We start from the raw sequence: 15,909 nt of genomic DNA, 5'->3' as shown, positions 1-15,909 counted from the left end.
GCTATAGTACCTTGAAGAATACTAGTAGTATTTCATAAGTACCTGAAGTATATGTACCAGCTTTTGTCTGAAGGGCGTCATCCTGAGGTGTAACAGCGTCCCTCTGCGGCCACACGCGTTACTACATGCTGAGCAACAGCGACACTTTCCATTTGCGGCCAACAGGCGGTACTGCATGCTCAGCAACAGCGACACTTTCCATCTGCGGCCACATGCGGTACTGCAGGCGAAGTTTGGAGTCACGTAGCTGTTTACGGAAACACTTTTACGTCAACACGTGTGCAGGCTTGTATGCACCCTCGGTCCAGCTCCGTTCGGGACGTGAACCTCTGCATGTTCGCAGCCTGGACGCAGAAAACCAAAAGGGGGAGTTTCTCCGTCTCTGCTTCGTGCACGCGTCATTTAAAACCCGGATCTGATCCACCGAAGACACCGCGGACTCTCATGCGGAGCCACCGAGGAGCAGGAGAAGTATGAGGAGGAGGGCTGAGCTTCTCCTTGTCGATCACACCCTGAGGAAACTGTGCAAAACGCGGACACACACAAACACACGCACGGGATCAGTGGTCTGAGGAACCATGATATTCAGTAGGATCCAACCCGGACCCTGCAGAGCGATGCTGGCCCGGGTGAGTTGTTTTTCGGGTTCTGGACTTTGTTGACACTCGACTCGAGTTTGTGTTGCAAGCTGCGGGCCCGTGAAACACTTCCTCTCGGTGATACGCCCTAGTCGTGCCCTGCCTGTCAATGGCATATGCCCACAGTGTCATAGGAGTGCTGGTATACACACTCACTGTACTGTCAGGACACTATAACACATAACATACCTGCAGGAAACCTCTAAACCTCTGCAGGCCTGGGAAATAAAACTATATAAATAATTAAAGCAACAAAGTTTTCACACTATGGGGAAATTATACCCATTTCTATCTATCTATCTATCTATCTATCTATTATCTATCTATCTATCTATCTATCTATCTATCTATCTATCTATCTATCTTTGTTTCTTATTTTCAAATCTCCATATACTAATACACAAATACAGTTTACACCCTCGTGCAATCATCCTGTGTCCCTTTGACCTCCATGTACATTTGTAGACAAACAATATTTCCTGTGTGAAAAGTTGACGTTATGCTGATATACTGTATTTTTATATTCTTGTTTAAGTGAATATCCCTGGCTTGGGATGAATAATGTTTTTATATTCTCTTATATTCATTTAAAAGAGAATTATTACAGGTTATTGATCCTGTGAGGAGGTACAACACACAGTTGATTTACCTCAGATTTGTAAATTGTTTTGTAGTTTGACACCAAATAGTTTAAAACCACAACCTTCACTCAGGATCAGAAATCAGTTTTTAACCTTAAAATAAATAAAAACGTGACATTTATCATGATTTTTATCGACTGATATGTAAATTCTTATCTAGATGGTTTTTGCCATGCAGTCAAAGGTTTAATCGTCTCCCTCTCTTCCAGGTTTCATTGAGGCAGGAGGTTTGTTTCTCCTCCTCCGTGCCCCCCCAGCCGGTGCCCCCGCTGGCCCACACCTTGCAGGGGTACCTGAGGGCCCTGGAGCCCCTGCTGCCCCCAGAGGAGATCAGCCACACCCGCAAGATGGTGCAGGAGTTCGGCCGGCCGGGCGGCCTGGGCTCTCAGCTGCAGGAGGGCCTGGAGAAGAGAGCGAGACACAACAAGAACTGGGTTTGTGTTGTCCTGCGTCAGTGTTGGAAGTGGGACACGTGTCGGAGGTGGATGTAGGAGTGTTGTCAAATGTTGATACAACTGGTTTGGTGTGTTTGAGGCTTGGATTTTATATTTTATATTTTATATTTTCGTTTAGCAACATTTTCTTCTGTCTTCTCATGTTTTATAGACACAAACATGACTTATGACCCCCATCAGCCCAGTATGGGGATATTGATTTTAAATAGTTTTTATTAAAACTCCTATGGTTCTATAAATAAACCTGCTGCAACTGGTGCTTTGACTTATCTCATTATCACCTCAGGGGTCACGTGGGGACAAAGAAAATCAGAAAGTTGTTGAAATATTATGAATTTGCACAACTTTTAACAAAACAAAAGCTAAAATATGAAATTTTTAATTGTTTTTTAAATTGGATTTGATCATTTTACGATCACCCCCTCCGTGTCTCGTGAGCCCCAAAGGAATCCAGAGTCCTCGTTTGGGAGCCACTGGATTAATCGATAAGGAAAAAAGTTGTTACTTTCAGTTCTGTAGTTTTTATTTGAATACGAGTATATTGCCAGAGTGAATAAATGAATATAAAGTAGAGAGTTCTGGTAAAGCGTCACTTATAAAAGTAACAAAGGGCTTCGCAATGGATATAAAGATCAACAAAACAAAATCAACAAAATGTTATTTTAATTATTTGTGTGTGTCTCTTTGTGTGTGTGTATGTGTGTGTGTGGTGCCTCCTCCCGGCAGATCACAGACTGGTGGGTGCAGTGGGCGTACCTGGAGAGCCGACAGCCTCTGCCCGTGCACTCGAGCCCGGCAATCTCTCTGCCCAGGAGAGATTATAATGATTGGAGGAGCCAGTTGGTGTGAGTCAGCTCTAAGTCTGGTTAAACATCACTTCTTAAACCAGGAAACACAATCTGTTTAACGATTGTTAAAACACAGGAAGATCATGTTCCTCTAGAATCTGCACACACCTGTTGACTGGTTCACCAATAGACTGAGAGATTTTGAGTTAATAGTTCATTTTCTGTAAATTGATCGTATATATAAATATAAATTTGAAAATTAGTTCATTCTTTCATTACATTACATATTTTTAAATCTGCTTTGTTGCAATGATTTAAGAGAAACACTTTTACTGAGATACATATATTTACAATAAAAATAGAAATAGATCAATCAATCAGCCACTTCAGTTCTATGAGTTTTTATCTCACCAGCACGAGAGCAGATAACGTGTTCACTTAAGTGTTGTGTTACCTTATCTGTCCCTATGCGTGCACAATAAACTCCACAACCTTTAAACTTATAACAAATCCTTATGTCAGTTGAAAATATTGATTAGTTGAGATTCTTTCCCTTTTCCAATGTGATGATGCAGAGTTTTCACCTGAATAAACAGAAAAGGTCATTTTTAGTCCTGTTCAGGTATTTATAGGTGATTTTGTACATTTTAACCTTTTGCACATTTTACTGAATGTAAGCCATGATTCGATTGCATGTTTATAAAATATTAATAAACATAATGAAACGATGACCTCATGTTTGTCTCGCTAGGTTTGCATCCAAACTTATAGCAGCAGTTCTGGACTTCAAGGCCAAAATCAAAACGTAAGTATAAACATATTTAATTTCTTTAACCTGTCGTCCAACATTCCCTGTCGCCTGTCGCCTGCCTCGCTTTCTATTTTAGTGTTTCATCTTCAGCCCGACTGGCCTGGCCTCGTATTTCTCTGTCGTATTAAGTTTATCTCTGTCTAAATTTATTTGCACCCACTGTCAGTAACTGCATCGTTGCTAAGTCAACAGCTGCTCGCCGCTGAAACACAACTTGTCATGACAACTCTTTGACCTGATGGGTGAAATATTAGCTGCACACACATTTCAGTGCCAGTATCATCATCTAATGAAACCAGTCTGTAACAGTCTGCTGCCCTGCGAAGGCAGAGAGCGGGTACTGCACCCAGTGAGGGGTAAAGTTCTCACCCCTCGATAAATTGGTAAACGAATGGAAAGGTACTAATGGTTTTATGTTTTTTATCACATAACCCACACACAATACGTTAAGATCAATCCTGCACAAGATAATAATTTGCAGAAACCTTCCTAAGTAATATTCCCACATGGTTTGTTGAAAATCGTCTCGTGCATTGCTGAGTTATCTTACAAACTGCTATAGCTGTGCAGGGTAATAACTATTAAACTTCTCTCCGTCAGCGGCCAGCTACCGGTGGAGTACATGCGAGGGAAGCCTCTGTGCATGGAGCTCTACCCGCTCCTCTTCTCCTCCTGCAGGATCCCTGGTCCCAAACACGACCACATCGCCTACTATGGCCGCTCGCGCCGCCTCCCCGCGCACATCACAGTCGTCAGGAACTACCAGGTGGGAGGAGCCAGCAGCCGGATTCACATTCTCTCTTCTGTTCTCTCCTGTTTCTCGACTCAGCGTCTGTTCAGAGTACGAGTTGTACGACGCGGCAGTCGTGTCGGGTCTTGTGCTAACACACCTGGAATCAGCCTTGTGAACACCAGTCACATGGTCCCGCCAGGAGCTCTGTGATTGGACAGAGGTTTGGCAGCAGGTTGTCCTGTGAGATTAGAGATTTTGACAGACAGCGAAATCCAAACAAGTCAGATCTCAGTCCTTTTGAATGAAGATAGTCCTGCTGGATATTTATTTAGCTTCTCTTTTCCGTGTTGGTCATTCCAGGTTTGTTTGTTTGTGTGTTGGAAACACACAGTTGTGCATGGGGCTGTGTGGGTCAGGATTAACGAGTGCTGTCTCACATCTCTCTTTTTTTCAACCTGTTAAATACTGTCCACTGTCTCCTCATGTCTTTCTGTCCCTAGTTCTTCCAGCTGGAGGTTTACAACAGTGACGGCTCTCGTCTGACGGAGAGTCAGATCCACAGCCAGCTGCTGAGGATCCGGTCTCAGTCCTGGAAGACGGACAAGGAGCCGATGGGCATCCTGACCAGCGAGCACCGCCACACCTGGGGACAGGCCTACAACCGCCTGCTGAGAGGTAGAAACCAGGACGCAGCACACTCCCATCACACAGACACAAAGAAAGCTGATTTATTGATCACTGTTGAATGATTAAGATAAACTGTTATATCGGACATGTTCTATGTTCAGTGTGTGTTTCTATCGTCTGTGTGTGACTCAGACAAACTGAACAAGGAGTCAGTGCGGATGATAGAGACGGGACTTTTCTCTCTGTGTCTGGACTCTCCGGTCATGAGGATATCAGATGAGAAGTATGTAACACACACAGGATTACACAACATGACGCAAACACAGAAATACCAGAGTGTAGATTGTGGAGAGAAATTTTCTTTTGACAGGTTAACATCATAATTTTAAAATAGGTTTGAGGCTCAACCCAAATATGTTCAGTTCAGTACAAAAGTGGAAAAGAAAATATTTAACATTTTGACAGATTTACTCAAACAATTATTCACTTTCTATCTCCAGATTTGGTAAAAAACTGATTATTAATTTGTTCTCTTCCTAGCTACTTGGCAATTTTATTTTCTTAGTATCTTGTTCCTGTTCCAACTTTGACTGACAGGTACGCCAGCCGCAAAGCAGCTCAGATCCTGCACGGAGGCGGGACCTTCTCCAACAGTGGAAACCGCTGGTTCGACAAAACGCTGCAGGTGAGCAGTTAGACGAGTTAAACTTTTACAGATTATCTAAAAGTGTAGCTTTAACTCTAGTTTACGGTTTGTTTTGACAGTTTGTGGTGGGCGAGGACGGATCGTGGGGTCTTCTGTACGAACAGGCCACAGCTGAGGGTCCGCCCATCGCAACGCTGCTGGATCACATCCAGCAGTACTGGTGAGACAAAAGGGATTAATTAACAGCCAGGTGGTTGTTCCTGACGTTTAATGGTGTTTATTTTTTCTTTGTTCTACATTGGGTTTGTACGTTGGATTGAGGTTACGTGTGTTTTCTTGTCTGCAGTGAGAAAGCTGACCCGAAGAGGGCGCCGCTGGTTCCTCTGCCGATGCCCAAGAAGCTTTACTTTCACATCGACAGAGAAATCAAGAGGGACATCGAGCACGCCAAGCAGAACCTCGACATGTAAGCCCCCCCCCCCCCGCTCAGGGTGGTGTGAGGGTTTAAACGTAAACAGAACTCTGGATGTTTGCTTGTCGTATCTAACACAGCTGAAGTGAGCTGAAAGAAAAGCCGAATGAGAGTAAACACATTTATCTCCTCTGCATTGACGTGGCCTTGAGTTCTTTCATCACTAAGAAGTTGTTATTGTGATCAAGGCTTTTTATTTCCCAACCACAACCCGACTTCATAGTTTCAGCTTTATAATTAACCTTTAAATCATTCATCTGCCAACGCCTAAATGAGCCAATAGAGTTTCTTTCTAACACGCGCTGTGGGTTTGGATTGGACAGATGTTATACTGAAGGATTATATTCTGCTGTATTCATCATTTATAAGCAGAAGATGAATATTTAAAGGTGTTATCACATGAACAAGCTTGCATACTCAGCAGTTAAATTGCTTTACAAAGGACCTTGAGGTTTTGACCAGACGTTTCAGATAAAGCCAGATAATTTTATCACAAATCATGAACGATATTTCAAATTTCCTTCAGATTGATCAACGACCTCGACGTCAACGTGTTCAACTTCAAGAGGTTCGGGAAGGAGCTTCCCAAGAAGCACGACATGAGTCCCAACTCCTTCATCCAGGTGGCCCTGCAGCTCGCCTACTACAGGTCAGAGATTATCCAAAGATTTCCATCCTTGTCAAGTGCTGTTGTTGTTGTTGACTCGACAAAGAGGCAGTTGTTATATTACGCTCCTTTTTGTTCTTTAAGAGTTCACAATGAGGTCTGTCCGGCCTGTGACATCGCATCTCAGCGGATGTTTCGAGGAGGAAGGACGGAATTTATTCGCTCCCCAACAAACCAGACGCTGAGGTTCCTACTGGCCTTCGACGATCCCACTGTGTCGGTGAGAGAGAAACAGCACTGACAGTCTGTTAACAGGAGGGAAATGTGTTTGTTGATTTGTGATCATTGTGCGTTTTATTTTTGTGTTGCAGCGGGAAGCCAAACTAGAACTGTTCAGAGAAGCTGTCGATGCCTACACAGCTCTGACTCATCTGGTAAATAGAGAGTGAACAAGCTCCAGGGTTCCTACGGTCATGGAAAACCTGGAAATTCTTAAATGTATTTTTCCAGGCCTGGAAAAGTCATGGAAAAAAATAAAATCCTGAAAGTTTTGGAAAACCAATGAAAAAAAAAATTATATTCATATTTTCATGTCGTTCATTTACAGTTTTAAATAATTCATATGCTTTTAAAGAAATACGCTCAAAATATAAGCAGGCATACTTGAGTTTGTGTCATTTAAGGTATACTGTATGCCTTGGAATTCTCATTGTTAGTTTAAATACTACATTTTGTCACTTTTTATATATATATGTATACACCGAGATTTCACAAAATGTTCGGTCATGGAAATTTGGTTTAAAGTTATTGAAAAGTCATGGAAACCCTTAAGCTCAGATCAGAGACTTTTTATAAACATGGACAGTTCCCAAAAGTGAAACTTGCTGCAGTATAGGTCATAATCCCAACCTCCTCCATGTTAGTGGACGGGACAAAGACCAAACTAAAACATTAAAGTACTTGATTAATATTATTTTCTGTCATTTAAGGTAGTTCTTGTCACACTGGTGTTTGTCCAAATGGTCATTGTTCTTTTAAGGTTGGTTTTAATCAGTTATTTGATGCTGTAAAATAAATGCTGAATGCTTATCCTCTGTTGTCTCTGCTGCTCTGTTCAGACACTTAACGGACTCGGCATCGACCGACACCTGCTGGGGCTCAAGCTGGAGTCTATCGAGAAAGGACTGACCATCCCCAAGATCTTCATGGACACGGCGTACGGGCTGGCGACGCATTGGAAACTACGAACAGGGCAGGTGTGTTCCCGTGTGACCGGGGTTTGTCTAATTAACAGAAGTTCATTAAAATTCCTGCAGTACAACAGGAAGTTGGAATATTTTTGGTTTTACATGATACTGTAAACATGTGAGAACTTTGTCTATTAGCAGTTCCTCCTGTTGTTTAGTATTTTATTGAAGATGGATACTTTTAAGAAGGATTTCTTAGCAGAGAGCCACGTCTATTATCAAAATTGTCATTTTCATAGATTTTTTATTTAGTAAACATTCCAATTACCTCAGTAACCAATTTTTCCAACCGTAATAACCTCAAACTTCTGAACTCTGATCAGGAAAATATTCTTGAAAAGGTTTTTCGGAGTGATATGCATGATCACGTTCTTTTATATTTTAAGAAACTTGATCGAACAATTCCTTTTATTATTAATTATTGCGCCCGTCACTTTACTAACTGGTAAATTATCAATTAAGTCCATTAAGGATTTATTTAAAAGTTTAACAAAAGGAGCTTTAACAGTCATATTCCCCCTTCTTGTCCCTTCAGGTGCCTGCGAACACTGACAGCGTGATGTGTTTCGGGCCCCTGGTTCCCGACGGTTATGCCATTTGTTACAACCCCCAGGCGGACCACGTCCACTTCTCCATCACCGCCTTCAACTGCTGCGAGGAGACGCACGCTGAGACGTTAGCGCTCACGCTGAAGGACACGTTGGGTCAGCTACAGGAGCTGCTGCAGCCTACTGTGTAGAGCTGCTCCATCCGCACAACATATCCACCAGGATCAACCCACTCGTCTACAGCTGGGGGGGAAAAAACTACCTTTGCTTTCATTTTTCAATTCTGGTTGAGGCGCGTTGTTCTTGACATGAATGTTTTCTCATGAAATCAGACTCTCTTATCTGCTTTTGCTGCTTTGTTTTAGCTTTTGAAACTGTAGATATTTTTTTATCTGCATTATATTTGCTGCAATGGAATGCAACTGTCTTGTATTTTGTAATTCTGGATGAATCCAAAGCAAAAGTAAAGCTAACCTGACACTCCAGCATTAATCAGATCAAGCCAAAGTGTTTTTGAAACTCCTTTTTCCAAGTCATGTAATGACCTGTATCTTTTCTAGCTCCCTCTACAGAGACTAAATGTGCTGCACTACCGTCACTGATTGTTGAATGTTAATAATCCCTCTGATTTTGTTGGATCAAAGAGTTTGCTTGATAGGACCAAAAGTCAGGAAGCAGAATGTTGTTGGTGACGGTGCAAATAAACTGTACTTACTATATGTTGTATGTGAAGAGGACTGGTTAATAAAGCCTTTTATCACATGAATCCCCATTGAAACGCTTTGTGTATGTGTGTGATGTGAATACGACAGTGACGAGGAAAAACTGCTCAAGAGTTCTTTGTGCGTTTTGTGTTGAGTGGTTTTGATGCATCACTACGGAAATCTGAGCTATGACAGCCATGCAGAAAAACCACAAGTCGCCACGTGGCGATCACAAATTCATTTCTACAGCAGTGATAAGAACTAGAGGCTGGTTGGGGGAAACCGACAACTTCCTCAAGACCCAGAACATCAGGGGTCCCAAATACCACTTATTCATATTTTTGTTTTTGTCATTCGATTTAGAAATCGGATTAATATATTGTTCAACATGTTAAAAGAGAGAAAACAAATTAATTATTATGTCCTAATTATGAATATCATATTAAACTATTTGTATAACTCCTTTCATACAAGAGATGCATACAATATACATGTAGATAAAATAATGATAATAGTAACAATAACAATATTAAACTTCCCAAAAAGATTATTGAGGTAAATAAAGATAAAAAAATATTTACATCTTTTTTCCGAGTGGTGCTGTTGAAGGAAAGGAAAACTACGTCATATGTTTTCTCGACCCTGATTGGACGAGCAACGCGTAGGATGTGACGCCACGTCGTGTGGATAGAACCGGAACAAACAAAGAGCAGCAGGAGCAGATCAGCTGTTCGAGTTTGGGTCCAGATTAAATATTAAAGTGTTCCCGGTGTGTGTGTCCGTGTGTGTGTCCGTGAGTGTGCAGCAGAGTTACACGTTTCATCTGCAGCTGGAGACAGAAACTGAAGATGTTAGAACAACATTAGCCAAACACCAGGATTTCATGTTTTTTATTTTATTTTAAAATCACCTATTGTGATTGTAAACCGGAAGTTAAGTTTAGATTTTTTTATTATAAATCATTTTGAGTGTAAATGAAGGGCTCGCGCTCCCTCATGTCGAGCCGGAGGAGGAGCAGCAGCAGCGGGGCGGCTGGGCTCCTGTACCCGCTGCTCGGTGCGTGTCTCTGGGCTGCGGTGGTCGGATTCAAGCCGGTGATCATCGTCCACGGTTTGTTCGACAGCTCCGGGGATTTTAAAAACCTGCAGCGGTTCATCAACGAGGTGAGTGGGCAGAAGATGAGGAAGTTTCAAAGTACACAAACCTGTGTAATGTACAGATTCCCCCTCCCAGTATCAACACCGGCCTTTCATAACCTCCTCAGATACACTGTGTACTATTCACTGGTTTCAATGGTAGAACCAGGAGATTGTTTTATAATGGTGACAGTCAGGTACCTTGACTCAAGTACTTTGTTTATGTACAATATTTAGTTATTATACCTCAGTATTTCCATTGCATTCGCCTTCATAGAGTCAGATGTTGTGCTTTTTACTCTACAGGTGCTTTAAAACTAACGTTACTTTGCATATTTAAAATGTATAAAACAACATGTTATTAAATCAGAAATAGATGATCCTATGTTATCACAGAATAAGCGTGTATTATTCTCTTTATTGGGTTTCACAAGTTTCCCAGTAGAGGTGCAGGTTACAGTTAAAATTGAATCATTGACGAATCAGCTGATTACTTCCTCATTGTTTTGTTATATAAATGTAAAATAATCATATATATCACACTTTCTTTGTGGCCAAACTGTCGTCGTCAGTTAAACGGTATCTCCAACGTATAAAGCTACAACACTTCAGTCATGTATACATTAAAAAATACAAATAAAATGTGGAAATCACTGTATTTCTACAAGTAAAAGATCTGAGATCCTATTATACCACAGCAGGAGAGAGACTGTAATGTGAGTTCATACACTTGAATGTGTGATAGTTATAACTACATTGTTCTCACGTTAATGTTCTATTCTGTTCATTTGGATTTCAATTCATTTTTTGATGCATTGTGGTTGTGAGGATAAGTTTGGTTTTATTTATTTAGAATTATAATGAAGGGATAAAATTCCAGGTAACTTCCTTCTTGAAACAAACTGAAACTCAGGCCCAGCTAGTTGAGGTGGTGGCGTTTCACACATTTAGGTTTAATTCAGGGGACAATGGCGAGGTTGAGGAGGTTAAATCCAGTTTCAGTTCCTGTTTTTCATCGCCGCTGTATTAGAAAGAGTCAAACCGAAACAACCACAAGTGCAAATTCAGACCTTGCTCTTTCTGCTTCAGTTAGTTTGTCTCCTGCCGTCTATTAATCGCTGATATTTAAAGTACATCCAGGTTAATTAGAAGCCAAACGTGCACAAGGGTCTCTGAAAATATTCATTAGTGAAAGTCGGCTTCTTAACCCTGTTGTTGTTGTTGTTTAAATGCAAAGGCTCGTGTTTCTATTCTACACGAGGAATAACCTCCACTCCTCTCTCCCGCAGTCTCACCCTGGAACAAACGTCACCGTCATAGACCTGTTTGACAGAAGTGCCAGCCTGCAGCCCATGTGGAAGCAGGTGGAGGGATTCAAGGCAGCGATTTATCCACTCCTGCAAAACGCAGAAGACGGCGTCCATTTCATCTGCTACTCTCAAGGTGTGTGAGTGCATTTGTGCATGGGAAATGGTGAAGATGATGCAACAGGCTTGGAATGTGATTAATTTATTACTTCATTCTGGCAAAAACTGATCTCATTATGACAATTGTTATATCATCATTTCTTCATTTAAGATAAGGCTTTAAAAGATTCTATTTTAGTTTTCTATGACAACATTTTATGATTTATACTTTCACCAGCCAGCAAATATTCCTATTTGTTAAAATGAGATTTTCTTTTCCCAACATACGTGTAATTTACCATTGGGCAATTTTGTTCAACAAATTTCCGAAGAACATGAATGTTTCTTTAAAGAAGTTGAGTTTCAATTGAATTTTCAAATTTGTTCAGATTAATAGTCCTGTATCTTCAGGGACATCAATGTGAAGAATAACATTCGATGTATTTAATATAATCAGAAGCTGACAAAAACATTTTTACTTGGCAGTGTCCTACTTGCATCCTCAAAGCCTGATGGGAAATATTCTCTGTGTTTGTTTTTTACAGGCGGGCTGGTTTGCAGAGGAATCCTCTCGACTCTGCCCGACCACAACGTCCACTCCTTCATCTCTCTGTCCTCGCCTCAGGCCGGGCAATATGGAGGTGTGTTCAACTTCACAAGCTGAAAAAGTGGCTATAGTCAAGAGTTGGACTTTCTGCAGTAATTTGACCTGAAGTGTGATGACATGTCAACTGGTTTCTGGACTGGGTTCTTCTCTCCAGCTCTTCATCTCGTCTCATTTTCCTTTCAGACACCGACTACTTAAGGTACCTCTTCCCTCAGTTTGTCAAGTCCAACCTCTTCCACCTCTGCTACACTGCTTTCGGTCAGAGAATATCCATCTGCAACTACTGGAACGGTGAGAAACATCTGGAATATCTCACACATAGACTGAGGGAGCGTGTGGAGCCTCGTGAGCCTCAGTTTTGACTTACTGGTTGTTTGTCATCTCTCCTTTTCCAGACCCCCACCACAGAGACATGTACGTGAACAGCAGTGATTATCTGGCTCTGCTCAACAGTGAGAGAACCAATCCAAACTCGACAGGTCAGTGCATTTCTCTAGCAGCAGAAGATTGTTAGTGCTGAGAATACACAAAACGTAATGGATAGGTAATTATCAGCTACACAGCATATTTATCTCTTCAGTGTTTCTCTTCTAAATCTCAGAGTGGAAGGAAAACTTCCTCAAGATCACCAAGCTGGTGTTGATCGGTGGACCAGACGATGGCGTCATCACTCCCTGGCAGTCGAGGTGAGTCCATCCTCTGTCCTGTTCAGTTTTCCTTTGAAAATGTTGGTGTTCTCTTGAAGTGATCTTTCTTACAGTAGCCTCTATTTCCCATTATTCTGTGAAAACATTGTGCTTGTGATTTTGTTGTGAAGAATCAGAGCATAGTTGCACAAAGTGAAAGTTGTGGTTCTCTACTCCATATAATTGAGTCGCCAGTTGCATTAAACTGAGCATGATGCTAAAACGCCTCTTAAGAAACCAGGGTTAATGGACTTCAGTGAACATCGCCTGTACACATGGTTCCCACAGGAAAACCGAACAATTCAGTAGTTGTTGACAGCACAGTCGGGGTTTTTTTTCCACTTTCTGTTCCCACATTAGGAAAATGTGTTTTTTTTATGATCTGATGACTCTCATGTGATTCTCACACGTTATTTTCATCCTGTCTGAATTTTACAGTCAGTTTGGATTTTTCGACGACAATGAGACCGTTGTGGAAATGCAGCAGCAAGATGTGAGTGTGTAACAGTGCAACAGACACACACATACACAACACTGGATTCTGGTTCATGTTTACGGCCTCTCTGGTGCTATTATTAACTTTTTGTTAGTTATTTATCGTGTCATCCACAAGCAGACACAGTGCCATTGTAGCTGAAACAAGTTTCTTAAATTCTTAATATACTATAAGTGCAGAACTCAAAATATAAGTGTGGAATTTTGCTTTCAATCATAACATTTTTTAAGTTTTTGTCAGTCCAGTGATATTTGTCAGTACAATTATGGGTCCACTGCAAACAGAGACAGACAATATTAAATTAAAGCTTTAATGGAGCCAAAGGCCAAAATGTAAACATGTATAGGCTTAAACTATTATCAGGTTGTTAACTATAATTGTTGCCCCACATTATGCTTCCTCTTTAAATCCCCTTCAAGTATAATAGGAACTCTAGTAGATTCATGTGTAGAAGGAATATCAGTATTTTTGAAAATGAATATGACTCACAGTGGGTCAGGGTCCACTTTGTCTTAACTTAACTTTACTTCACACTAACTCTGGGTTCTGTTGTTCTGGTTCCAGTTCTTCTTGAGGGATGTTTTTGGTCTGAAGACGCTGTCGGCTCGCGGGGATCTGATGATCTGTTCTGTTCCCGGCGTCGCACACACCCTTTGGCACTCGAACGAGACTGTGTTCCACCTGTGTATGGAGAAGTGGCTGGTGTAGATCCAAACTCCTACACACACACACACACACACACACACACAAAAAAAACACGCACAAAGATCTTCACACTTTGCAGATTTATAAGCTTTTAACTTCCCACCTGTTTGAAACTCGGGAATGGAAATCATTTTGTAGTATCCTCGCAAACATTTGTGAGTTTTAAGGTCATTAACACACTTTGGATACGCTTCACAGAGATCTCCTCTCAATCAAACAGTGCTAGGTTTGACTTTCCTCCTATTTCTCTACTCGTTTTGATCAAGTTTATGTTTTAAAAGATTAATTTTGTTCATCTTGTTGTCTAGGAGGTTACTTTAAAGTGAATAGTTTGACATTTTTCATAATTTTCCAAAATTTCAAACTGTTTCTTTTAAACCGTCAAATCCAACACAGATAGGCTTTCATAAACCTGGTAAGGGTTTAACTCTGATTATAGGGGAAAGCATATCCGACATTAAAGGAGCATTCCGTGAATTTGAGTCTGCATTTTCATGAAGTTTGCAAGAAACAGATTTAAAAAGAGAAGAGTTAGTGAGAGTTAAAAGGCCATCTATTTTACCTGTCTAATGCTTCTCTCTTCTTTTTAATTCTTTACACTCCTCTTGTTTTTTTTATGTTATTTGATTGTTTTTGTTTTTACGTGAGCACCAATGTGACAAAGTGAATGTCTTTCAAGAGAGACTTTCTGAAAACCTTTTTTCAAACAATACCTAACAATTGGTGGAGTTCCCTTTTTAAGTAATTTATATAAAATAAGGGGAGTCTATTACTATCAGATACTGAGCCCTCATACATACAGTATACCCATGTGTGTGTTTCCTCACACATACCTCAGAAACACCCCCCCAACAGTGCCTGAGCGACGTTCTGTCACCCACATGTACAGACTCACTTTCCCGCTCATCCTTTGTTGCAGTAATTTTTTTTTAATCCTTCCATTTTTAATCCTATTTATTAGTGTGTATATCTTGCTCTCTTTATCATGCAGTGCTTCGGAGCTGTACTCTATCGTGTTCTTAGATCGAAGCCTTAATATTTCCCCCTCATGCCTCAGTGTTTAATGTCCATTACCGAAGTGCTACGACCCACTGCCTCTCGTGTCGGTGTTAAAAGTAATTATCTGAGACGTAGAGTGGCTGGAGAGGAGCAGTGGTGTGTCAGTGTTTACTATTGTACGTGACGCTCTTTACCTCCCATCGCGTTTAGATATCTCAGGCGTTTGAGCAACCATGTTTGTTTGTCTCTGTTAGAAAAAGGGATTTTTTTCTTGTGACTTTGCATTTTGTTGGATGTTATATTTGCTGCCTGTTGAATTTACAGTTATTTGTCAAAGAAGAAGAAACTGAAATAACTTATGTGGTCTTTAGATGAAAAGAAAAAAGAAGAAGTGAACTACTGTTGCACAATGTTCAGCCAGATGAAGACAAGGGAAATGATAAAGAGGGATTTGAAGTTGCTAAATTTGATGTATTGCTTTAAACGTTGACTGATGCTTGTTAAAAATGAATTGACCCTCAGCGATTGCATGTGGATAAAGGATTTAAGGGACGTCCTCTCAGCTCAGTTTTCTTGCAGGTATTAAATGTGGGTATAACAACTTTTTAAAAACTCAAACAGAAATAGCTATTTTGACATTATCCCACAGTTTCTACAGTATTTGATCTGCGAATGAAAATGTGTCCAATTTTGTCAAGTCCTCAATAAAAGGCTGTTTTTGAAGATCTGCTTCAGGTTTAGTTTTATTTCAACTGTCCCAGTCTGGTCTGCTCACGACACAAAATACCTAAATGAACAAAACTAACACAGACTTATACACAAGCAAGGCTCATACAGTCACAGACATTATTTTTATGTTGATGAGTAAAAAGAAAATCCAGCAGAAACAAGTGTCTTCATAAGTAATGTATGAAGACACAGAGAGTAGAAATACTCATGTAGATCAGCTCATCGGTC

At 40.8% G+C, this 15,909-nt stretch overlaps 2 protein-coding genes across 2 annotated transcripts; both read left to right on the top strand.

Moving 5' to 3' along the window:
• Nucleotides 1–260: 260 nt before the first annotated feature.
• Nucleotides 261–8,979, top strand: cratb (carnitine O-acetyltransferase b). The gene is made up of 15 exons (XM_062409936.1): nucleotides 261–629; nucleotides 1,489–1,713; nucleotides 2,461–2,579; nucleotides 3,274–3,327; nucleotides 3,934–4,099; nucleotides 4,567–4,741; nucleotides 4,886–4,976; nucleotides 5,291–5,378; nucleotides 5,459–5,559; nucleotides 5,686–5,805; nucleotides 6,338–6,460; nucleotides 6,563–6,698; nucleotides 6,790–6,852; nucleotides 7,537–7,674; nucleotides 8,201–8,979. Exons 1-15 carry the CDS (start codon nucleotides 579–581, stop codon nucleotides 8,402–8,404), a joined length of 1,854 nt encoding a protein of 617 aa, XP_062265920.1. The 5' UTR covers nucleotides 261–578; the 3' UTR covers nucleotides 8,405–8,979.
• Nucleotides 8,980–9,623: 644 nt separating this feature from the next.
• ppt2b (palmitoyl-protein thioesterase 2b) lies at nucleotides 9,624–15,675 on the top strand. Its single transcript, XM_062410395.1, has 8 exons — nucleotides 9,624–10,080; nucleotides 11,343–11,496; nucleotides 12,005–12,100; nucleotides 12,250–12,357; nucleotides 12,462–12,545; nucleotides 12,668–12,752; nucleotides 13,191–13,245; nucleotides 13,813–15,675. The coding sequence occupies exons 1-8, from the start codon at nucleotides 9,892–9,894 to the stop codon at nucleotides 13,954–13,956; spliced, it is 915 nt and encodes a 304-aa protein (XP_062266379.1). The 5' UTR covers nucleotides 9,624–9,891; the 3' UTR covers nucleotides 13,957–15,675.
• Nucleotides 15,676–15,909: the final 234 nt, after the last annotated feature.

Source organism: Platichthys flesus, chromosome 17 (genome assembly GCF_949316205.1).
Source record: "Platichthys flesus chromosome 17, fPlaFle2.1, whole genome shotgun sequence".
Taxonomy (NCBI): domain Eukaryota; kingdom Metazoa; phylum Chordata; class Actinopteri; order Pleuronectiformes; family Pleuronectidae; genus Platichthys; species Platichthys flesus.
This window is presented reverse-complemented; position numbering and strand designations above follow the sequence as displayed.

Coding starts and splice junctions, on each gene's coding strand:
- cratb (XM_062409936.1), top strand. CDS start 579: ATGATATTCAGTAGGATCCAACCCGGACCCTGCAGAGCGATGCTGGCC. Junction 2,580..3,273: donor GATTGGAGGAGCCAGTTGGT/GTGAGTCAGCTC, acceptor TTGTCTCGCTAG/GTTTGCATCCAAACTTATAG. Junction 3,328..3,933: donor TTCAAGGCCAAAATCAAAAC/GTAAGTATAAAC, acceptor TCTCTCCGTCAG/CGGCCAGCTACCGGTGGAGT.
- ppt2b (XM_062410395.1), top strand. CDS start 9,892: ATGAAGGGCTCGCGCTCCCTCATGTCGAGCCGGAGGAGGAGCAGCAGC. Junction 12,101..12,249: donor TCAGGCCGGGCAATATGGAG/GTGTGTTCAACT, acceptor TTTTCCTTTCAG/ACACCGACTACTTAAGGTAC. Junction 13,246..13,812: donor TGGAAATGCAGCAGCAAGAT/GTGAGTGTGTAA, acceptor TTCTGGTTCCAG/TTCTTCTTGAGGGATGTTTT.